This window comes from Sinocyclocheilus grahami, unplaced genomic scaffold, assembly GCF_001515645.1.
Source record: "Sinocyclocheilus grahami isolate Dianchi unplaced genomic scaffold, SAMN03320097.WGS_v1.1 scaffold107.1, whole genome shotgun sequence".
Taxonomy (NCBI): domain Eukaryota; kingdom Metazoa; phylum Chordata; class Actinopteri; order Cypriniformes; family Cyprinidae; genus Sinocyclocheilus; species Sinocyclocheilus grahami.
In genome coordinates, this window is record NW_015505286.1 from 1,242,108 (window position 1) to 1,267,638 (window position 25,531).

The 25,531-nt window shown below is 39.6% G+C and overlaps 1 protein-coding gene across 3 annotated transcripts in view; it reads right to left on the minus strand.

Annotated features, from left to right (window-relative positions):
• Positions 1 to 25,172, minus strand: part of LOC107588766 (amyloid beta A4 precursor protein-binding family B member 3-like) — a 28,243-nt gene extending 3,071 nt beyond the window's left edge. The window contains exons 1-12 of one of the 3 annotated variants that reach the window (XM_016277002.1): positions 24,844 to 24,947; positions 24,675 to 24,813; positions 20,439 to 20,626; positions 19,961 to 20,031; positions 16,430 to 16,481; positions 9,428 to 9,574; positions 8,958 to 9,085; positions 7,247 to 7,252; positions 2,002 to 2,116; positions 1,767 to 1,854; positions 1,572 to 1,655; positions 790 to 905 (exon numbers count right to left, since the gene is read on the minus strand). In XM_016277002.1, the coding sequence (XP_016132488.1) occupies positions 790 to 905; positions 1,572 to 1,655; positions 1,767 to 1,854; positions 2,002 to 2,116; positions 7,247 to 7,252; positions 8,958 to 9,085; positions 9,428 to 9,574; positions 16,430 to 16,481; positions 19,961 to 20,031; positions 20,439 to 20,626; positions 24,675 to 24,723 (1,044 nt within the window). In that variant the 5' untranslated portion in view covers positions 24,724 to 24,813; positions 24,844 to 24,947. Of the gene's footprint in view, positions 1 to 789; positions 906 to 1,571; positions 1,656 to 1,766; positions 1,855 to 2,001; positions 2,117 to 7,246; positions 7,253 to 8,957; positions 9,086 to 9,427; positions 9,575 to 16,429; positions 16,482 to 19,960; positions 20,032 to 20,438; positions 20,627 to 24,674 lie in introns of all 3 variants that reach the window. The other 2 variants (XM_016277001.1, XM_016277000.1) reach the window with 2 other exon arrangements.
• Positions 25,173 to 25,531: the final 359 nt, after the last annotated feature.

Sequence of the window (25,531 nt, forward strand, 5' to 3'; positions counted from 1 at the left end):
TGTTGCTCTACATAAAGATGGCGTAGGCTATAAGAAAATTGCCACGACCCACAGTACGGTGGCCAAGACCATACAGTGATCCCCTCCCTTCGGAGACTGGGCCGCAGGGCAGTATTCCAACATGATAGCGACCCCAAACACACCTCCAAGACGACCACTGCCTTGCTAAAGAAGCTGAGGGTAAAGGTGATGGATTGGCCAAGCATGTCTCCAGACCTAACCCCTATTGAGCATGTCAAGGTCTCTAACATCCACCAGCTCTGAGATGTCGTCATGGAGGAGTGGAAGAGGACTCCAGTGGCAACCTGTGAAGCTCTGGTGAACTCCATGACCAAAAGGGTTAAGGCAGTGCTGGAAAATAATGGTGGGCGCACAAAATATTGACACTTTTGGCCCAATTTGGACATTTTCACTTAGGGGTGTACTCACTTTTGTGGCCAGCGGTTTAGACATTAACGGTTTTGTGTTGAGTTATTTTGAGGGGACAGCAAATTTACATTGTTATACAAGCTGTACACTCACTACTTTACATTGTAGCAAAGTGTCATTTCTTCAGTGTTGTCACATGAAAAGATATAATAAAATATTTACAAAAATGTGAGGGGTGTACTCACTTCTGTGAGATACTGTATATACAGGTATATATAAGTATATATAGGGGTAAAAAATACTAATATAAAAAACTTTTAAAAAATACAGTATGCAGTACAAACTGTATTCCATCCCAAGTATAGCCTGTTAGCACTCAAATAGAGTACACTAAGCCTCAATATTAGTAGATATTCTCACCTCTCCTCTCCATAAAGACAGAACTGTATCAGACACACGGATGACTATCGGCTCCCACTCATCTCTGTCTCTGGAGTGCATGATGCTCTCAATAGCTCTGTTCAACACTTCCATTCCTGCCAGTATATATACACAAAAAACACAACCACAAACCCAGACAATATTTCACTACCAGGGTCATATTTGAAGGCCATGACTTTCTTTGACATTTAAGCTAGGGTTTCCAGGTCTCTATACATTATCCACCAAACTAACAATTAACTTGGTTTAAAAACCTGGATTTAGATATCTTTAATAGCCAACTTAAAAAAACTGGTCTTCAGTGGGAAAGTATTTACTCCTAAAACTGTTCGATACTGGTCTAAATTGGATCCACAATCTGTTGGAAACTTGTACACATATTTGACACTTTGAAAATGCTTTAAATGTGACATTTTAATTCAAACTTGAGGGCCAGGATACTATCATATGCCAAGCATGAAGTATTTGGTCTTAGTTTTAGAGTATTGTAAGAGTATTACAGAGTTTATACTGAACAAATACAAATACATTTTCACAAGGGGAGCTACTCTACCCTCTAGCCAGTTACAGCTTTTAACAACACACAAATCAAAAACAAAAGCAACACATTTCATGCAAAACATGTTCTATTATAGCTTGGAATGCAAATATTCACCTTCAGTGGCTCTGTGTTTTATAGGAAAGCCACAAGTAAATACAAATACTCATTCATAAAGTGTAACGTGTTTATTAGGTATCTGAATGGCCCAAATCCCACTCACCCATTGCTCTGGATACAGGCAGGTTTCCAATGTACTCCACTTCAAACTTCTGCACCCTTTGCCTCACTGCTTCCAGGAAGTCAACTGGAACGCACACAAACACCTCAAGTCTCATGAAAGAATACAATAGTAGAGTCAACCAGCCATTATAGTTAAAGAGATGCCGCTTTCTCAAAAAGACTGCAGAGGTCATACCCTGGCGGGGCAAGTCCTCTGGGGAGATACTCTCCATGGTGAGAGAACGGGCCATAGAGGGCTGCAGTGCTGCCTTCTCTGCCATGATCTGTGGAAACAATGACAATCATGAAAAGCTGTAATCTACTGTCTTTGAAATCTGGATATTTTTAAATACGAAATTGTTAATTTATGTTTATGCCAATGTTAATTATTAATAAATAAATAAAATGTACACAGGATTGTGTGATCTTACCTTGGAGCACATCTCATGCAGGGCAGATGCAATGGTCTTGGCTGGAGCATTGCAGCGAAACACATGACACTTGAGCATGCAGGTGTCTTTATCACTGGCCACAAAGGCAAAGTCCCTACAGAAGACCAGGAGACTGGGGTAAATAATCATCATCACAGTGACTTTCATGCTTATTCTAACAGCTTGGTAGAAACACTAAACATGCACACACATAATATTCACATTAAAAATTTAAATACAGCCCTATAATCAATAACATGAATACATTTATGGTCATGAAAAGGATGGTTAAGGAAGAAAAAGAGCTTTTCACAATTAAATATTTACTTTATACATATATATATATATATATATATATATATATATATACACACACACACACACACCGATCAGGCATAACATTATGACCACCTTCCTAATATTGTGTTGGTTAGCAGTAGATCCTGTAAGTTGCGAGGTTGGGCCTTCATGGATCGGACTTGTTTGTTCATCACATCCCACAGATGCTCGATTGGATTGAGATCTGGGGAATTTGGAGGCCAAGTCAACACCTCAAACTCAAACCATTCCTGAACCATTTTTGCTTTGTGGCAGGATGCATTATCCTGCTGAAAGAGGCCACAGCCACCAGGGAACACCGTTTCCATGTACATGGTCTGCAACAATGCTTAGGTAGGTGGTACGTGTCAAAGTAACATCCACATGGATGGCAGGACCCAAGGTTTCCCAGCAGAACATTGCCCAAAGAATCACACTGCCTCTGCTGCTTGCCTTCTTCCCATAGTGCATCCTGGTGCTATGTGTTCCCCAGGTAAGCGACGCCAATGCACCCGGCCATCCACGTGATGTAAAAGAAAACATGATTTATCAGACCAGGCCACCTTCTTCCATTGCTCCGTGGTCCAGTTCTGATGCTCACGTGCCCACTGTTGGCACCTTTGGTGGTGGACAGGGGTCAGCATGGGCACCCAGACTGGTTTGCGGCTATGCATCCCCATTAGCAACAAACTGTGATGCACTGTGTTTTCTGACACCTTTCCATCAGAACCAGCATTAACTTCTTGAACAATTTGAGCTACAGTAGCTCATCAATGAGCCTTGGCCACCCATGACCCTGTCGCTGCTTCACCACTGTTCCTTCCTTGGACCACTTTTGATAGATACTGACCACTGCAGACCGGGAACACCCCACAAGAGCTGCAGTTTTGGAGATGCTCTGACCTAGCCATCACAATTTGGCCCTTGTCAAACTCGCTCAAATCCTTATGCTAGCCCATTTTTCCTGCTTCTAACACATCAAATTTGAGCAGAAAATGTTCATTTGCTGCCTAATATATCCCACCCAGTGTTATTCACTTCACCTGTCAGTAGTCATAATGTTATGCCTGATTGGTGTATATATATATATATATATATATATATACACATACATGTGCTTCATTTATTTGTTCATATGGCAAAACAGCAATATCGTGAAATATTGTTACATTTTAAAAGAACTGTTTGTTGTTTTAATATATTTTAAAATGTAATTTATTCCCGTAATGCTAAGCTGAATTTTTAGCAGTCATTATTCCAGGCTTCAGTGTCACATGTTCCTTCAGAAATCATTCTAATTTACTGATTTGATGCTTAAGAAACATTTAATTGCCTAATATATCTGTAGAAACTGTGATACATTTTTCTCAAGATTCTTTGATGTATGGAATGTTCAAAAGCATTTATTTAAAATAGAAGTTTAAAAAATATTAAAGACCTCAAACTTTATGTTAGTGTATATGCCATTCTGTATAATAGAATCAAATCTTATTTTGATACTTAAACTATAATGTGGCACCATGATGATTAATTTGTATATGACTTTGCCATAAGCATGCTGAAAGGCCACAGAAGTGAGCAGCCCTTCTAAGAATAGGACTAGAAAATGCTAAAATAAAAATAGCACAAAAACCACTGCCAGCTGGAAATGACATTAGCCACCTGGGTATTTACAAAGTGATGCGAAACCATCTCTAATTTCTCAACCTAACTTGTTATTCACTAAATCTCTTCACATTGACCTTAGAAAGTCTCTCTTAGCCGACTGCACTTGCTAGTATCAGATGTCAATGTTCTATAAATACAGATCAATCTACATTTCTGGGCAGTATGATTTTCCAAAATGCAACGCAGCGGCGCAGGCCTACTGATCCTTCATCTAATGCTGCATGCTGCCTCCATCAAAGAGAATATTTCATTCATGAATATTACATTGGAGAAATATAGAGCAGTGGTACTTCATACGGCATGTGGCTCAAGCTCACACAGCATACTGATGCTTGTGAAATCCAGCACTCGTTTACTCTCATTTTTTAAGAGAGAACATGCAAGTCAAACAGAATAACAAATGCATTTGTCTGGGTAGTAAAGAGAGAGATAGATACCTTCATTGTGTGAATACAGAGTTATTGTACCAGCCCCCTAACGATCTGAAACAGTCCAGGGTTCCACACTTGCACTTAGCTGGAGCTATTTAGACTGAAAGGGTCTATTTTTGGATTTGCATCTGAGCACATTCTCACAATATAAATAAGGTTTAAATGTCTCTCATCTAGCAAAGACTATTTCACATTGGCACATGCCAACATGATCTGCTGATGGTCCCATTACAAACTAGTGAATTTGTCCCCCCCCATCCAAACAATTTAAATAAATCCCCCAAATTAGGCTTTGATTGGTTCATCACGGCAGAATCATCTGAATTTATTCATTGAATATTGATTGAACACAGGGGAAGGTGTTTCTGGAGACATGCAGAGCAAAGCAAACATTTAAATAATTTTATTGTCATCAGTTAATCCAAAACATTTTTTGCATTTAGTACAAATTACACAACCTGAGATGAAGCAAGATGGTAAAGGAATGAAAGAAAACATGGCTAAGGAGTGCTACTTCATGGATAGTTCCACGATGGAACCAAGACATAATGAGACATGTTTTCTAGGTCTAATTGAATAAAGAAAAAAGTGCAGTTATTACCTGTCTCTGTTTTCAAGAGTGGTGGTTTAAAAAAGAAAAAAGGAAAAAAGGTTAATAATAGTTAAAATAACTCAAAAACATGTGAAGCGTTTTAGCAAGTTCAAGACCCTTGTGAAAAGGAAGTGCATTTAGCATACTTTTAAAAAGAGTACTTGTTAAAAAAAATTCTATACTCTAAAGGGGTCATCGGATGCTCATTTTCCACAAGTTGATATGATTCTTCTGAAAATTTCTCAATGGTGGTGTAAAACAACACTACTTTCACCGGTTTTCTTGCATGCTGCTTTAAATGCAAATGAGCTCTGCTCGCCCCGCCCCTCTCTTCTGAGCTGCTCTCTGAGAGACGGTAAACTTTAGCCGCATTCATCATGAAACTTGCTAACTAGCACAATTAGTGATTTGTAAAGGCGATTTGTAAAGATTCATTAAAAAACCTTACACACTTCTTCTGGACGTGAAGCTGGATCAAGAAAGATTTGCGCATTTAGGTAGATCGGGGGGTGCATTCCCTTAAAAAACAAATGTAATCCACTGCGTCTTCAGCGGCTCAGATGTCGGAAGTAAATGACGATTGCTATGTTCATTATTACATCCAACAACAGAACACTTCAATCACTTAGGAGTCATTCTTGTCTACATCTGCTCCGGCGTTGAAACAATGGCGGACTGATGACAGCTCACTCAGGGCGGGTCTAAGGTAAGACACCAGTCCAGTCTATGCTGAAATGCTACTGTCAATCAAACAATTGTGGGAGGGGCCTGTCGGGTTGACGTCATACAGACAGGCATCTGAGATCGGCTCAATTTGAGAAAGGGGAAATTATTTAACGAGATACAAAAAAAAACACTGGGTGGATCTTTATCATTATAGGGTGGTTGTGTACACACACTGCCAACACACATTTCAGTTCAAACAGCTTGTAAAAGTGCATGTGGCATCCGATGACCCCTTTAAAATAAATTACTTAAAGAGATGGTACACCCAAAAATGTAAATGTCATCATTTACTCACCCTCACGTCTTTCCAAACCTGTATGCATTTCTTTCTTTTGCTGAACACAAAAGGTATTTTGAAGAACGTTGGAAACCAAACAGTTTCCTATACTGACTTCAAATGCCTAGGTTTAGATATGGGTATGATGACAGAATTTCCATATTTGTGTGGACTATCCCTTTAAGTGGCCTTTTTATTACATTAATATTACATTATCTGCAAGTGCATTTAAAAAAAATACACATTCAGGATATGAAGTACACTACAAGTGCACATTCAATACAATTAAGTGCACTTCTTTTTTACAAGGGGAGCTACTCTACTCTCTAGCCAGTTACAGCTTTTAACAACACACAAATCAAAAACAAAAGCAACACATTTCATGCAAAACATGTCCTATTATAGCTTGGATTGCAAATATTCACCTTCAGTGTCTCTGTGTTTTACAGGAAAGCCACAACTAAATTCAAGACAGCTACACTGGGCTTCACTCTAGCAGTAAATTAAAAGAAGCTCTAAATTTTCAAAGACCTGCCACTGACCATCATTGAATAAGGTAATATGACTGAACTGAAGGGCTGTACTGGCCATTTTCCAAACTTATACATTTTCTGTTAAATTGTTGTGAACAGCCTGCAGAAATCCAGATTTAATCTATGATACCATTGAAAATGGGAAAAACTGAGGAATTTTAGACCCAGAAATAGAACAAGTGTATAGGTCAGTCTACCTGGCATTGTTGCAGCCCACCCCCCATACATGGATGTTGATTATGGGCTGACAATGTATGAGGCTGCGGTCCACAGGGTCCATTAGACTGAGAGTGTCCTTCTTGAGCACCATCATCATATCTTGACCCTGAACACACACACACGTATGCTTTTAATTAGGGATGCACCGATATGAAAATTTTGGCCGATACCGATAACCGATTATTCTTTATTTTTGAAAGCCGATAACTGATATGCTGGCCGATAAATCTATATCCAAATTGTTATATACTTTTTGAGAGCCAAAGCAAACATTTAAATAATTTTATTGTCATCAGTTAATCCAAAACATTTTTTGCATTTAGTACAAATTACACAACCTGAGATGAAGCAAGATGGTAAAGGAATGAAAGAAAACATGGCTAAGGAGTGCTACTTCATGGATAGTTCCACGATGGAACCAAGACATAATGAGACATGTTTTCTAGGTCTAATTGAATAAAGAAAAAAGTGCAGTTATTACCTGTCTCTGTTTTCAAGAGTGGTGGTTTAAAAAAGAAAAAAGGAAAAAAGGTTAATAATAGTTAAAATAACTCAAAAACATGTGAAGCGTTTTAGCAAGTTCAAGACCCTTGTGAAAAGGAAGTGCATTTAGCATACTTTTAAAAAGAGTACTTGTTAAAAAAATATTGGTCATCGGATGCTCATTTTCCACAAGTTGATATGATTCTTCTGAAAATTTCTCAATGGTGGTGTAAAACAACACTACTTTCACCGGTTTTCTTGCATGCTGCTTTAAATGCAAATGAGCTCTGCTCGCCCCGCCCCTCTCTTCTGAGCTGCTCTCTGAGAGACGGTAAACTTTAGCCGCATTCATCATGAAACTTGCTAACTAGCACAATTAGTGATTTGTAAAGGCGATTTGTAAAGATTCATTAAAAAACCTTACACACTTCTTCTGGACGTGAAGCTGGATCAAGAAAGATTTGCGCATTTAGGTAGATCGGGGGGTGCATTCCCTTAAAAAACAAATGTAATCCACTGCGTCTTCAGCGGCTCAGATGTCGGAAGTAAATGACGATTGCTATGTTCATTATTACATCCAACAACAGAACACTTCAATCACTTAGGAGTCATTCTTGTCTACATCTGCTCCGGCGTTGAAACAATGGCGGACTGATGACAGCTCACTCAGGGCGGGTCTAAGGTAAGACACCAGTCCAGTCTATGCTGAAATGCTACTGTCAATCAAACAATTGTGGGAGGGGCCTGTCGGGTTGACGTCATACAGACAGGCATCTGAGATCGGCTCAATTTGAGAAAGGGGAAATTATTTAACGAGATACAAAAAAAAACACTGGGTGGATCTTTATCATTATAGGGTGGTTGTGTACACACACTGCCAACACACATTTCAGTTCAAACAGCTTGTAAAAGTGCATGTGGCATCCGATGACCCCTTTAAAATAAATTACTTAAAGAGATGGTACACCCAAAAATGTAAATGTCATCATTTACTCACCCTCACGTCTTTCCAAACCTGTATGCATTTCTTTCTTTTGCTGAACACAAAAGGTATTTTGAAGAACGTTGGAAACCAAACAGTTTCCTATACTGACTTCAAATGCCTAGGTTTAGATATGGGTATGATGACAGAATTTCCATATTTGTGTGGACTATCCCTTTAAGTGGCCTTTTTATTACATTAATATTACATTATCTGCAAGTGCATTTAAAAAAAATACACATTCAGGATATGAAGTACACTACAAGTGCACATTCAATACAATTAAGTGCACTTCTTTTTTACAAGGGGAGCTACTCTACTCTCTAGCCAGTTACAGCTTTTAACAACACACAAATCAAAAACAAAAGCAACACATTTCATGCAAAACATGTCCTATTATAGCTTGGATTGCAAATATTCACCTTCAGTGTCTCTGTGTTTTACAGGAAAGCCACAACTAAATTCAAGACAGCTACACTGGGCTTCACTCTAGCAGTAAATTAAAAGAAGCTCTAAATTTTCAAAGACCTGCCACTGACCATCATTGAATAAGGTAATATGACTGAACTGAAGGGCTGTACTGGCCATTTTCCAAACTTATACATTTTCTGTTAAATTGTTGTGAACAGCCTGCAGAAATCCAGATTTAATCTATGATACCATTGAAAATGGGAAAAACTGAGGAATTTTAGACCCAGAAATAGAACAAGTGTATAGGTCAGTCTACCTGGCATTGTTGCAGCCCACCCCCCATACATGGATGTTGATTATGGGCTGACAATGTATGAGGCTGCGGTCCACAGGGTCCATTAGACTGAGAGTGTCCTTCTTGAGCACCATCATCATATCTTGACCCTGAACACACACACACACACACACGTATGCTTTTAATGAGCTTCTGTGAGAGCTAAGCTAAGCTGAGGTAATTTACTATAATTCAAACTGGATCATAAAATAGTGCATAAACCTTATATAACTTGCTAATGGGTAACTGACCAAAATATATACTGGCAACACATCTGCAAAAATAACAACAGCACACATACTGACAACACTCAGCAGTATGTAACAACAGCACACTAGTACTGCTATTACACCTGTCTAAATTAATCCAACGGACATCCAAAGACACTGGTGGGCCCCAGCTAAGCACACCTCATCTATTCTAAGTAATGTATGAGCCCAGGCTGTTCTCACCTCTCCCCAGGCACCCACTGCGTCCCGGCCCTCTGCTTTGCTGTGCGAGAGTTGCTGGATGCAGTTGTTCACTGCCAGACTACTTTTACCAGGGGTCAGTTCCTCCTCAGGGATCTCAACCCAGCCCAGTGAGCGCACAGCAAAACACTGAAAGACAAATGCAGAGTTTTTCCTAACAGCACTCATACTTTAGAAACAATATATATGGCAAAAATAAGTTGACACTTGTTGCTAAATCCATTAATCTCCCTAACATTTCTGGGATGACCATCCACTTTAATAAGTTAAATTTAAAAACAAAGTAAGCTGTAATGTATATTGTGATATTTAAAGTCATATTGTGAGATACAGTCGTAATTATAAGAGATAAAGTTGCAACTCTGAGAAATAAAGTCTTGTGATATTTAAAGTCAACTGTGAAACAAAGTCCCATTTGTGAAATATGTAGTCACACAATTACAAGAAATAGTCACGATTACAGGAAATAGTCATATTGTGATATTTAAAACCACAACTGTAAAATATAAAGCTTCAATTATGACATGTATTGTCAGCAAACAGAAGGAGACAACACAGGTAAATGCCAGTCTAACAGTTTATTTACAGGCTTCAGGAGAGGAGCAAGCAATGATCACAGATTAAATAATATACAGGTGCATCTCAATAAATTAGAATGTCGTGGAAAAGTTCATTTCAGTAATTCAACTCAAATTGTGAAACTTGTGTATTAAATAAATTCAATGCACACAGACTGAAGCAGTTTAAGTCTTTGGTTCTTTTAATTGTGATGATTTTGGCTCGCATTTATTTTTTTATTGGTCTTATGAAGTATTCTAATTTGTTGAGACAGTGAATTGGTGGGTTTTTGTTAAATGTGAGCCAAAATCATCACAATTAAAAGAACCAAAGACTTAAACTACTTAAATCTGTGTGCATTGAATTTATTTAATACACAAGTTTCACAATTTGAGTTGAATTACTGAAATAAATGAACTTTTCCACGAAATTCTAATTTATTGAGATGCACCTGTAGTAGACAATCTTGAGCAAAGTCTTAGCTGAGCAGTCACTGAGGTTGCTTTGCAGGGTGAGGCTGAGTCAACATGCTGGGAGGAAGACAGAAGATGATGGCAGATGACTGGGATGGATTCAACAAACAGGTAGGCAGAGCAGGTAAGTAGCCAGGTAAGTTGATGTATGCTAGTGAACAACAATACCAGACACTGAGGTAATGATGGGAAGATGGCTTTAAACTGTGACTTGATTGGTGCTGACAGGTGAAGTGCATCAGAATTCTGGTGTTTGTGAATGAGTGGGCGGAGCTGAAGGATCTGGCATTGCTGGTGACTCTGTGACAGTAAACTGGCTTCAGATGCCCACATGATGTGGCAACGCAGACAGCCATGGCCCTGGGTGCAGGACGGTCAGGATTAAGTGTGGAACTCCATCAATAGGGCAGGTACAAGGATGTCGTCACCCACAATCTCTCTTCTGGGATGTATCCTTCCCAGTCAACAAGATATTCCAGACGGCCGCCTTGTTGTGTGTTGTTCCTCTGTAATTCCTGGAGGTGTTAAGTCAGGCTTGCCAGATCCTGTGGGAGGAGAGACCAAAGGGTTAGTGAAGGGATTGAGGAGGGAGACGTGAAAGGTTGGTGCAATGCGGTAGTGAGAGGTTAAGTCGACTTGATAAGTGACATCATTTATCTGCCTATTGATGGTGAAGGGATCGATGTAGCAGGGACTCAGCTTATGATTAGACAGTCGGAGACAGATGTCCCAGGTGGAAAGCCAGACCTTTTGACCCGGATGGTACTGGGGAGCATTGGAGTAGTGAGTATCGGCCTGGCTTTTATGTCTCAGAACTGCCTGTTGCAGGTGGACATGTGCTGAGTCCCGACCCTCTTGCTCTCCTGGAACTAGTGGTTCACAGCTGGAAGGTCCAATGGCTCACCTGACCAGGGAAACAGGGGCGGCTGGAAGCCAAGTATGAACTGGAAAGGTGTCAGGCTGGTAGTACTTTGCCATAGGGAGTTCTGTGCATACACGGCCCAGGGCAGGAAACAACTCCAGCTGTGCTGGTGGCCATGGCAGTAGGATCTCAGGTATCTCCCAATCTCTTGGATCTTACGCTCAGTCTGGCCATTAGTTTGGGGATGATATCCAGATGATAAAATGACAGAAACTCAGAGGAGTTTGAAGAAGTCTTGCCAGACAGAATGTTGAAAGAGGAGTTCTGCGGTCTCGAAGGTGGTGGGTAGTCCTTTCAGAGGTATGAGTTTGCAGGCCTTTGAGAATCTGTCTACGACCATCAGTATGCAGGTATGGGAGTTGGAAGGAGGAAGATCAGTCACAAAATCCACCCTTGTGGCAGGTGTCGGGGAGTCTTGAAGATGGTGCAGACTGAGCAGCTCTTGGGATTTGGGAGAATTCCCAAGCCATGTTGGGCCACCAGTGGTGATTTTGGAGGAGCGAGGGGGTTTGCTGGCTGCCTGGGTGTCCAGAGCCCAGAGATGAATGTACTGAGTCCAGAAGGGTTAGAAGTAAGGATGATGGACTTTCCCTTCTGGACCTCTCGGCAGAGCAGTTTCAGAGCGAGTGGCTTACGTGATCTGGTCGTCAAGGGACCAATGGATGGGACTCACAATAATGGCTGGAGGGAGGATGGGTTCCGGAGGAGTCCTTGGAGTGATGGAGATGGGAGAGTGCGTCTGCTCTTTGATTCTATGATCTGGGCCGGTAAGTGACTGTAAAGTTGAAGCAGGTGAAGAAAAAAGTCCAGCAGGCTTGTCAGGGGTTGGGACGTTTAACATCGCAAAGATATTCCAGATCACGGTGATCAGTTATTACTTTGAAAGGGTGTTTGGCTCCCACCAGTCAGTGTTGCCACTCCTCTAGTGCAAGCTTGATAATTAGGAGATCCCAGATTACGATGTCATAGTTTTGCGACCACCGGGGAAAGTTTCTTGCGGTAGAAGACACATGGATGGAGGATGGGAGGCTCTCCGTGACATTGGGACAGGACTGCTTCTACCCTGACTGTGGAAGCAACTACTTTGACAATGAAAGGGAGTTGTTGGTCTGGGTGTGCCAGAGTAGAAGCTATGCATAAGGCTTCCTTGAGCTGATGGAGGGCGTTGATGCATCGGTCATCCAGGACGGAGACTTGGGCTTATTCCTGAGGAGTGAGGTGAGAGGTGCACAGATCTGGCTGAAGTTGGAGATGAATCGGCGATAGAAATTGGCAAAACGTATTCCTAACCTAATTCCAACAAAATTCCAATTGTTGGAATTCCTTGGTAGTAGGTTGAGGCCAATCTCTGACGGCTTGTACCTTCCTCTGGTCCATGTGAATGCCATGATGGTCAATGATGTAACCGAGGAATGGGATGGTATCATGGTAAAACTCACACTTCTCCAGTTGAGGTACAGATTGCTCTGTCTACTTCTGAAGCACCTGTGTCATGTGGTGGTGATGTTCGGCCAAGTTGTAGATGAGGATGTTGTCAATGTACACAATCACAAAGCGGTGGAGGTACTCCCGGAACACCTCATTCATGAATCCCTGTAAGACCGAGGGTGAGTTGGAGAGGCAATATGGCATCACCTGATATTCATAGTGGCCTGATGGTGTTACGAATGTGGTCCTCCATTCATCACCCTTGCGGATTCGAAGATGCAAGCCCCACATAGCTGTTCTAGGGTGACAGGGACCAGAGAAAGTGAATACTGGTAATTGACCGCCTTTTAATTCAGGACCCAGCAATCAATGCAGGGCCTCAAGCCTCCATCCTTCTTACCGATGAAAAAGAAACTGTATGCAGCTGGTGAAGTAGAAGGGCAGATGAACCCGTTTGAGAGCCTCCTCAATGTACTCCTCCATGGCCTTCTGTTCTGGGATGGACAGTGTAAATTCTACCTTTCGGCAGCGTGGCCCCAGGCAGCAAGTCAAATGCACAGTCCCATGGCCTATGAGGTGGTAATTCCGTGACTGCTTACGAGGTTTCTGGACTATCAATTGTGGTAGAAAAGATAGCCACCTTCCTTGTCGTGGATGATGGTTGTTATACGGGAGGTGCAGATGATTTCTCAACAGAGGATATACAGTTTTAGATGCAATCCTCACTCCATTTTAGGATCTTACCAGTGTTCTACTTCACCTTAGGGGAATGTTCAGTCAACCAAGAGCATCCCAGGATGATGTCGGCAGTTGAACCCTCCAGCACCAGAAAGATTTTTTGCGGAGCGTGATGGTGGGTGAGCAGTACTGGATTTTGCCTTTGCCCAGCGGTTTTGCCAGTATAGTGTGAATGTTTAAAGTTTGAGAACAGGTTTTCCTCTTGAGGTTGAGTTGTCAAAGAAGTTTCAGCGAGATGAATTTCCCAGCAGATCCCAAGTCGAGCAGGGCTTGCATTGAAATAGATTGCTTGGCAGTGGTTACCAGTACGGTAGTACGTGTTAATGGAGCAATCATGGGTTGTAACTGAAGGATACTCACTGCTGGGCATGGTGGACGGACAGGACAGGTCCATATCAGATGCCCTGCTGCTCCGCAGTACAGACAGAACACGTTATTCATTCTCTGTTGATGCTGTGAGTGAGATGGTAAGAGTCAACTTGCATTGGTTCTGGTGCTGGAGGTGATAGCCACTGGTTGCCACTAGAGTGCGGAATTGCAGTGCATAGTCACTCACAGTGGATTGGCCTTGGCATAGCCAGAAGAGTTGATCGTTGGTGGACAGAACAAAAGGACATAAGCAATCTTAGCTCGCTCACTGGGGAATAGTTGCGGCTGCATCTCAAAGAAGAAATCCACTGCATTCCTCCACCTCACCAGAGTACGTCGCTAGACGGACCATGGGACTGGCAGAGGCAGATAGTGAAGGAGTGAAGGAGAGGTGGTGAGAGGTTGAAGGGCTAAGATAAGGGCTAGATAATCTTGAGCAAAGCCTTAGCTGAACAGTCACTGAGGTTGCTTTGCAGGGTACGACTGAGTCAACGTGCTGGGAAGAAGACAGAAGATGATGGCAGACAACTGGGATGGATTCGACGAATAGGTAGGTACAGCAGATAAGTAGCCAGGTAAGTTGATGCACGCTAGCGAACAACAAGAACAGACACTGTGGTGATGATGGGAAGGTGGCTTTATATGGTGACTTGATTGGTGCTGACAGGTGAAATGCATCAGAATTCTGGTGAATGTGAACAAGTGAGCGGAGCTGAAGGATCTGGCGTTGTAATAAAGTTGCAATTACAAGAAATAATGTCACAATTGTGAGTAAAGCCACAGCTATAAGAAATACACAATTACAAGAAATGAAGTCATATTGTGATATTTAAAGTCACAACTGTGAAATATAAAGCCTCAACTGTGACATATTTAGTCATGAATTACAAGAAATAAATTTACAATTACAATAAATGAAATCATATTGTGATATTTAATGTCACAACTATGACATATATTGTCAAAATTGTGAGACATGATTTCACAACTATAAGAAATAAAGGGCCAGATTTACTAAAAGCTTGTGCCAGTGCAAACTATCTTTTGGCGTTAAAATAGTACTGTCAGGATTTACTAAAGATGAGCAGTGAAGAATTAGCGTTGAAAAGGCATGGACACAGTTATTTTTGCACCTGACCTTATTGAATATGCATGTGTAGGAGTTTCCCTTTCAGACGCAAAATTTATGGGAGGAGATTACTGGTATTTTGGAATTGAGCTCTCATGCTAATTTGCCCTGTTTAGTAAATCTGGTCCAAAGTTTTTGTTTATTAATCTGAATGGGAAACAACCTTCAATACCAAACTCTTTAATTAGAAGGGTGGAGTCATATACATTTGGCCTGCAGTTCATGTTGACATTCTGGACAACATCTATTTAGATGTTTTATATTGTCATACCTATATATTTCTTAGTAAGCAAGTAGACATTTAGCAGATGCTTTTATCAAATGTGACTCACAGTACACATATTACAGCAACAAGCTCCTGTAAGCATCCTGGGGTTAAGTGTCTTTCTAAAAGCCTGTTTCCACCACAGGAACTTTCCCCCTGGAACCAGGGACTTTGGGGCAGTACTCGGTGTGTTTCCACCGCAGGAACCTGGATCTAAATAAATAAATCCGGATAAAAATTTGCCCCTCAAAAAGTCCCTGCTCACGAGGTAGTACTTTTTCAAAGGTCTGGAACTTTCAGGGGGTGGGACTGACTGGTTGAGTTCACGCAGAATTTGGATTGGTTGACTCTACGCAGCATTGTATTTAAACCACCATTTTTAAAAGTCTGTTGCGGTGCAGTGCTGAGGATGAAATCCAGCGGGAACTGGAAACGGTGACAAATTTTTAAAAATGTTTTGTTTGTTTTTGTTATGTATGATTATGTTATCATTGTTCGACATTAGCACCCCCTCCTGAACTGGGAGGAGCAATCGCGCGCAGTCCTACGTCACCAGACTATTTGCCTAACCTTCACGGTACTTTAGGCCGTGATGGAAACGCAGACAGCAACAGGTCTGGGGATAAAAAGTTCCTGGGACAAATTGTTCCAGGTAATTTCGGTGTAAAAGCGGCTTAAGAGGCACACTGATTATTGTCCATTGCTCACTCCTAGGAATCAAACCAGCAAGCTAACGTTTACCAGCCTAGTGACTGATGAAAGTCAAAATATTTTGTACAGAGTATATATATATATATGACCCAGCCTACTAGGATCATTTTACACAGACTCAATAAAGCTGAGTCTTAAAATTGCATCTCTTGTGCTTTAAGAGGTCACAGCCCTCCACCCCCACCCTCTATATACACTCCACCAACACACACACACATATACACCCTACTGCATCACTAAACATGCCCTGATTGATGCTCCTTTCCAACTCTGACCTTTCACCCTCATGATGTGCTCTGATTTTTGTGGGGCACAGTGACTAATGGCAGAGAAAACAATAATACATTTTATATGTTGAACTGTATTAGGGCATCACACAGCAAGATTCTACCTTGGAGTCGGGATCCATGTTGGCACAGAAATTCTCTTCCTGCCATGAGGGCCTGAAGCAGAGCAAGAGAGCACATCATTATGATAATGACTCATAATTAAATACTGGGCTCATTTGAACAGAAAAAAAGGAATACAAATTAAGCATTGAGATGCTGAACACTTGGTTATTTTTCTGTTTGGTGTTCTATTGAAAGCACTTTCATCTATGCTCTAAAAAAGGCTACTCAGACCGCTGGGGTAGTTTGTCCTGTAAACAAGAAACAGCTACTATAATTATCACTCTCAGCTTTGTGCATATATTCTAATGAACAAGTCACAGCATTTTGAGCGTACTTCCTTCCTGTAATGAACAGTGGTCTCGCAGAGGAAAATTATGTAGTATAGAACTATAAAATGAAAAGCCCTTGACTGGGTCTTTGTCTCAACAAAACAAAATAAAATAAAATAAAATAAAAATGGATAATTACATTCAACAGAATATTATTTAAAAAATTAGTATCTGAGTACAGTTATTGATATTGTTGATTTATTCTGAAAGTCTGGAGGCCACACTTTCTTCATCTCATGAGAAACAAATAATAATAAAATAATTTAAATAAATGAACATTTATTAAAGCTATATCATACATTAAACACATTAAGCTAAATGTTTAATTTAACTGAATTTTAAGTGAAAAATAAATTATTCACTTTTATTCTGCTCACAAAGAGTGCTCTTTAACATACTGAGGACAGAAACTTAATGCACCAGAATCTAATGTTGCCCTCTGCCGTGTTACACTGCCTCAAGGTGCTGACAAAATAAATGAAGGTAATTGCATTCCCTGTTGCTGTCAATAATTCCCAAACAATTTAGCAGCAGCCAATCTCAGCTCTCCGAACAAATTCAGTAGAAAGGTCAGTCAATGACAAACCTGACACTTAATAAAGGCATGTTCCAGCCTGTTAAATGAATGTGTGTACAGTATTTTGTCCTTCATTGGCAAAGACCCTATTTAGCACCACAAAGTGGAGAGAAACTCTTCTTATTGTTCTTATTGTCAATTCCCCAGGTGAGTGCTCACTTTTGTTCGAGCATTAGTGTGACTGGGGCCTGGTATCAGAGTGTTTGGAGGTTAACCAAAGACAAAACGGCCTATTTTACTCTCCATCTCACAGTTGTACAGACCACACCTGACTGGCTGTCTAAACCAGGGCCGCTTTTGTCATTTCCACTAGCAGCCAGCGGAACCGACATCTGTTCACACAACTCCAGGTGGGTAATATCATCTTGAGGAATAAGAATGTGTTGGTTCAATTAAATGTCTACTGGCTTCATTAGAGGACAAAACAAATGGGAAAACAGAGAGAAACGTTTTTTTTCTTTTCATTTCCAGAGCACCAGAAGGATAATTTTGCCTAGCTTGTGTTTGTTTCTGGCTGCTAAGTTGTGCCAGAGTTTTATTTGCATCAAGGATGCAAATTGACACAGTCCATGGCTAATGTGTTACTACACCTAGCACATTGAATCAATTGCAACAAATTAGTTGGCGACACATTTTACCAAATTATTTCGTGGCTGTGGACACATTTTATCAAATTAGTCAGTAATATAAAAATAACTTCTGGTGAAGACATGTCCTTAATGCATGGGTGTCGGAAGCAACTAAAATTTGGGTGGGTCCAACATAGTGTAAGTGTAACTGTAAATCAATGCTGCTACAAAGACTATATGATTTGACTGACGGCGCTCAGAAAAGTGAACAGGTATATGCAATGATTTAGAGACGGTAAAAGTGAGTGGGTCCAATATCATTGGTCTTAAAAAGTGGGTGGGTCTTGTCCCACCCACATTAAATGGTTCCAATGCCCATGCCCTAATGACTTCCATAAAATGTATGCAGATACATGGAAACTGTTTATTACACTGTGCTCTAGAATACTTAATTCTGGTTGGTCAAATATAGCATGGTGTGGTTAAAAAACTGACCACTGAACTGTGTAACTGAGCAGAAGAAAGCTGTCTAGCTTGGAAGTTTCTTTTTCATACTTCCATTTTTTCTACTTTGTCATCTTCACCTCAGACGTTTCTCCTCAAATTACTTAGCAGACATAAAAACAGACATGAATGAGACTGTTAACATATAATATAGTTAATTACTGGGGTCTTTTTCTCACAAGAAAAATCTAAGAAGCAGGAGATTTAAGTAATAATTGCTCTCCATTTAATCTCACTGATATTACGGAAGCCGATTTCTACCATGTAAGAAAAAAAAAATCATTTGTTATATCTAAATTATGACCAAAAAAAAAAATTATGACTGAATATATACTTTATGAATTATGACCAGTCAGTTTACTGGGTTATGCCCCACTATTTAACAACCAAACAAATTAAATAAATAAAAAAAGCATGTCTTAACCCATTTTGCTTCTGTGTTGTTTGTAAACTAACTAATAACTAACTAACTAATTAGTAACTAATTTGCGCTGCTCTTGGTGGATTGCATTGATTATTATGGAAATTATCTGGTGGCATCTGTGTTCTTTAATTTGCATATTGGCAATAGATCTGCCGCTGAACTTTTCACTCTCATCAGTGCTTTTATGGGGTAGCGCTCTCACTCTAATTTTCTGTTTAGTAAATCTAGCCCTAGAAATAAAATAAATAAATATATACATAAACAATCATTGATATCTCATCTCATTGGTTATTGATATTTTTTAAATAAAATAAAAGATGTCTATTGTAGCATTCAACAGTCTCTTTGTTCTCACATAATAAAATATTTTAACTAAAAGTTAAGATGTAGTTTAATAAGTGGACTGTTTTACAGCCATTCATTATCCCGAAACAACATTCCAATCAAACAACCATTTCTATTGATAACTGAACTCTTACAATTAGAGGAAAATTGCTGATAACAAGCCCATAATCCTAATCCTATAAAAATGATTTTATTCCAACAAGGATGTTAAAGGGTTAGTTCACCCAAAAATGAAAATTAGGCTGTGTTTTACTCACCCCCGAGGCATCCTAGGTGTATATGACTTTCTTCTGCTTCTGTTTACAACTGTTGGCGCAAGCTAGATTAAAGTGATTATTACGTTTTGAATATGGATATTTTTCTTACAAAATGCATCGATTTGCTACAGGAGCCCTTTGTTCACCACACGGAGCCGTGTGAGAAACTTTTTTTTTATGGATGGGCACTTTTTATTTAACTTCTTTTGGACTGAAGCACTGCAACACCCGCTGACTGCAATGATAGAGCTTGGAATAGTCAGGACAATTTTTAATCTAACTCCGACTGGATTCGTCTGAAAGAAGAAAGTCATATACACCAAGGATGGCTCTGGGGTGAATAAAACACAGCCTAATTTTCATTTTTGGGTGAACTAACCCTTTAACTAAGAACATTTCCAACTTGATTAAATCGCATTAAGCTTCACACACTTTGCTTTACAAGCTTTAATGTCTAGTTTCAGAGCTATATCTGCAGCCTGTCCTCAGCAGTACAATCACCCAGCGCAGGTGTGATTCGCTCACCTTTCACTCAGAGAGGGCAGAGGGTTTTCAGTCAGTCTGCCTCCTGATTCCCGCCTGCCATCTGCTGCAGTCTGAAGAAATCAAGAGTAAAGGGACAGCTAACAAAAACGTTTCACAAAGCCACATGAACACACACACACACACACACACACACATACATGCATTTGTGGTTTACGGGGACTCTCCATAGGCGTAATGGTTTTATACTGTACAAACTGTATTTTCTATCGCACCTACACCAACCCTACACCTAAACCTACCCCTTACAGAAAACTACTGGCAATTTTTGAATTTCATAAAACACCGATTTGTATGTTTTTTTAAGCCTTTTGTTTAACGGGGACACAGGAAGTGTCCTCATAAACCATGTTTACGTTGTAGTACCCTTGTCATTATACACATTTGTGTCCTCATAAACCATATATACCAGTACACACACACACACACACACACACACAAATAGATCAGAGTATCTCACCTTGATCTGGCTGGAAGTGATGCCATTAATGGCATTTTGTTCCTCCTCTGTGCTGTAGGAGGGATGCTGCCACTGGGTGGTGCCTGTGGGCACGTGCCAGTAATAGGTGCCAGTGCTGTCACGTATAGTGCGCCATCCTGGAGGCAGATCTGAGTCCAGCTCCAGACTCTGATCGTTCCAGATGTTATCTGCACGGAGATTGAATTTCTGGATTAATCTGCATCTTAAATGATATTTTATTAGGATTGCACATGCATGCTAACTTGAGGACAGCACATACAGATTCTTGTAAAAGTGCTATATTACAATTCCCACCAAGTAAAACAGAGCCAGCAGCCTTTACACACACACACTAAGATTCAATGAGGCATACACACCCCGAGGTGCGGTCACCGTGCTCAGATCTACTCGTGAGAGACAGACCAGGCCCTAATCTGCCCACATGACATACAGCCTAAAATTAGATCAAAACTAAAAGCTTATTAATAAGTTCTCTTATTAAAAAAGGGCTGGACTAATGTTCATTTCCATTATCTTCTCCCTGTCTCTTTCAGACATTTCATACAGTTTTGGTCAAATTTGACATACACCTTGCAGAATCTGCAAAATGTTAATTATTTTACCAAGAGGGATCATACAAAATATGTGTTATTTCTTATTTGGTACTGGCCTGAATATGATATTTTACATAAAAGATGTTTACATATTGTCCACAAAACAAAATAATAGCTGATTTTATAAAAATGACCCCGTTCAGAAGTGTACATATGCTTGATGATTTTTGTTTTGTGATGATTGTTTATGAATCCCTTTATTCATCAGAAAAATCCTCCAGGTCCCGCAAATTCTTTGGTTTTCCAGTTTCTTTTGCGCATTTGAACCCTTTCCATCAGTATAATTGTATAATGAGACTGTATAATGAAATCCATCTTTTTTAATCAGTTGTGGTGACCAGAAATTCACATTAAAAGATACGGTGAGAATGCTTTAGAAATGATCAGACAGACTTTTGTTGTCTGTATAATTTAAGAGTTATAATAACCATGATGAATCAGAGTTTATCCACACAGTCCATTATCATTTTTACTTAAAAAAAACATACATTTTACAGTGCTGTACAGTAAATTTACATTTACATGCAATTTTAAACCTTCTAGATGTTTTCACTTCATATGGTAAGATAGCTTACAACCAATTGGCAGGTTTTTACTGTAGCATTTTCAAATTATTTTCCTGTTAAAATAAAAGTTTTTACAGCTTTTATGTGTGTCAAAGTGATCTTGTCACGTCTCCTGATGATTTAGTGCTTCAGACATAGGCATAGGGCTACTGGCAGAACAGCAAGCAGGAAAGAGCAGCTGTGTCTGCTGAATTATATTTACCTGAATTTATCTCTAGCCTGAGAGAATCATTTAACACAATGCATCTGGAGAGCTCTGTCCACTCTCACAAATATCACAATACAGAGGGCTGGAGGAAATGTTTGGGGGAGAAAACAACACTGTAAATGTGTGTGTGTGTAGTACTAGAACTGGGTCAGCAGTGAGACGAGATTGCTTGGACACAAGTAAGAGTTGCCTCTGGCATTCAATGACACAGCACGACACAGAAAGACAGAAAGAGAGTCTCATACTGACATTTCACAAATGTCATTTGCACATGAATTTTCATGTTTACTATACACGGGTCAGAATAGTTTTATGCACACACATCAGTGTATGAGTGACACACCCACACCCATAAATATATATATATTTTACAATTATTAAAAGCTACATCTGTTTTTCTATTTATAAATAAACTTGCTATTTTAAAGGCGTTTCTCTGACAAAGGGTCTCCATCATTTACTGTAAATGACATTCTGGCTACACTGTAAATGCAAACATAAATAAATAAAAAAATTCAAAAAAATATATAACATTTTATCCATAAATTGGTCTTTTAGTAACAGATACTAAGAAATGTATATTACTCTGAATCTACATAAAAATATTCCTCCAAATTTTGCCACATTTAGCCTAAAGGTGCAGTCACATTTACCAATGTTATGTGAATTCTGTGAATTTATAAAAACATTTTGGTGAACATTTCAGTCAGAATCCTCATGGCCTGCGTGAGGGTAAAAGATCTTCCCACTAAGATTTCACATCGGGTTCAGTTGGTCATGCGAATTTGGCAAGTTGACCAACAGAAAGCTTCTTCATTTGAAACTGTATAATCGCTACAATATTGTCAATAGACATTATACCCTTTGTGCACGTGACTGTCTTTATGAATGGGTAATCATGAATCACTGACTAACTAGATTCGTTTAAAAACCCCCGTTCATTCATAAACGAAACACCGCTGTGTTTGAATGGAGATGCGCTGTGTCTTTGTTTTAAACTATTTTCGACGACGAAATAGAACAAAATCAGACATTAGTGTTATAGTCAGACAATGTAAGTCACTTAATATTAACTTCTTGTTTATTGAATTGTATTGTATTAAATCAGTATCACATTTACAAACTTCCTTAAAAATCATTAAAGGGGTCATCAGATGCCCATTTTCCACAAGTTGATATGATTCTTTAGGGTCTTAATGAAAAGTCTGTAACATAGTTTGGTTAAAATTTCTCAATGGTAGTGTAAAAAACACCTTGGCTATAATAAACCCATGTTTATCTTTATAAACATGATTAATTTTTCTTGTGATGTTGTCTATATGGGATGATTAGCCTAATCCTCATGAACACGTGACGCTGGCCGCGTGGTATCAGACATGAACTGTACAGAATGCGAACAAGATTAGCTTTGATACAAGGAGATAATGGCGCAAAAGCGAATTTCAGATTTTGTTAAATGCCCATCCCAGCAAAAACTTTCCAAAATCGGCATCCAAACAACCCCAGCCCCAGCACCCACCCCCCCTTCACCCAACACGGACACACACAGCACCCCCAACCGAAAACATCTTCCCGCACCCCTGGAGTCATCTTAAACCTTATTAAATAATATTTATATATATTATAAATATAATATAAGTATTTATATAATTAATATGATATTGTTTATTTGGATTAGTATTAATAATAAATGTTACTATTTAATTAACATTGTTATAGGAACCCCATAAATGAACATGAACGTGTATGACAAAGTGCATATTTTTTAGGTCCTGTAATATTTTACGCGAACACATTTTTGCCTTCACTATTTCTCTTTAAATGGTCCTGTGGTGTAACATTAATTTTATTTATTTATTTATTATTTATTTTACAATGATTCTAGGTAATCTCTGAACAAATAATTACATATGTATTGATAAATCAATGATAATTTTAGAAAGAATTAGCAATAATATGTCATTTATTTTTATTTATTTTAAAGAGTTTTTAGCATGTCACAACACAGGATGGTTTACTAGTCAACAACAGTCTAAAGTCCCATTGAAATGATCTTCTGAAAGCAACAATCAGTCCACTACCGCTCCATCATCTAGGAAGTGTCATTTAAATACTTTGGGGAGCAACTTTTAGCAAGATCTCAAGGGATCATACATAATATCATACTAATTATAATAGTTTCAGCGCTAAATGTATCACCTTTGATACTACATCTCAGGCAGCTGCAAAAATTATTAATAAATATAATGTTTTCTTGGTTGGAGTTCTTTGTATAAATCATTACACATTGGTTGCACCCTAAACTGTAAAAATATCTACGTTCTACCACATGAACTCACAAACGGGAGGAGTTTACTGGTCTATCTGATACTTAATGTTGTGTGGGCAAATTATGCTGCTGTGTTTTCTTAATCTAATCCTGCAACAGATGCATAATTCCAACAGAAATGCACAGGTGACATTGTCCATGAACGCGTGTGCACCTGATCGTCTACAAAAATGGATTTTTCAACAATATCAACAGGCAACTTTTTTTTAGAATGTCTAGGTCTCGAGTGTGAAAATCAATTGATGCAAATCTCCTTGTAATTAATTCCAGCAAAATCAAGTCCATCTCAATAAACAGCTCAAAAACAGGGTCTTCAAACAGTCGGGTGGGTATGACACAGCACCTGTAGGTAAAGTCCATGAGTGACCAGTGGAGCATGTGAATAACAGACTATGACTGATTTCCATCCTGTAGAGGATAGGAAACTCTACCCGTCACTCCGACACCTCCAGCCTGCACTAACTAGTGAAGAAAAAGAACAAAGAGCAGAGGAAAGTGCAGATGCATCCGCGTACATACCGTCATAGTTGACAATGATGATGGCGAGCATGTAATCCTTGCCTAGCATGGTGTCTTCCCGAAAGCCCCCAGCGGTTAACTCAGATACATTCCAGTCCAAAGTGTCCCAACACCACCAACAAACTCTGCAGCACACACTCACACACAGGGTGACCACCGCACTCGGTGCCAAACAGCCAGGAATACACTCGCATGCCAAGAGGATTAAAGCCCACACTCTTCTTTTCCTCACTCCGTCTATCCCCTCTTTTATTTCGCCCTCAGGTAATTTCACTGCCGTCTAATCAACCTCATCTTTGTCTTTCTGTCTAATGCTTGTGCAATCATGCTCTTCTGTTCTCTATTCTGTTCACTGTCGTTCTGTCTAGCAGAGAGTGATGCTGTTTTGAGATCGCTTCTCTCTTTCTCTTTGTAACTGTGTGTGTGTGTCTCTCTGTGGATTCTGTAATTCAATAATGCCTGCAGCTATTCCCCCTCCTTCGTCCCTCCATCCCTTTCTCTCGCTCACTCTCTTTGCCTGATGATGGTGCCTTAAGGATGGCTGAACATATAGCTGATGAAAGCAAACTGCTGGGGCAAACATAGCCATCTGTTCCCAATACAATAATCCAGGTGTAAATATTTTAAATGTATACATAAAACTATACATATATACACACAGCAAAAAGGGTAATAGTATTTTTCATCAATCAAACAGGGCACAAGCTGTGATGTGTGTTCCTTAGAAGAATTAGTGTCTCCAACCTGCTCCACACAGTGAGGCAGAGAATCACCATCTGTAATATGAAGAGTAAAAAAAATATCATTCTTGAAACTGGGGTTGAGTTTCAGTACATTTAAAAAACCTTTATTTTATT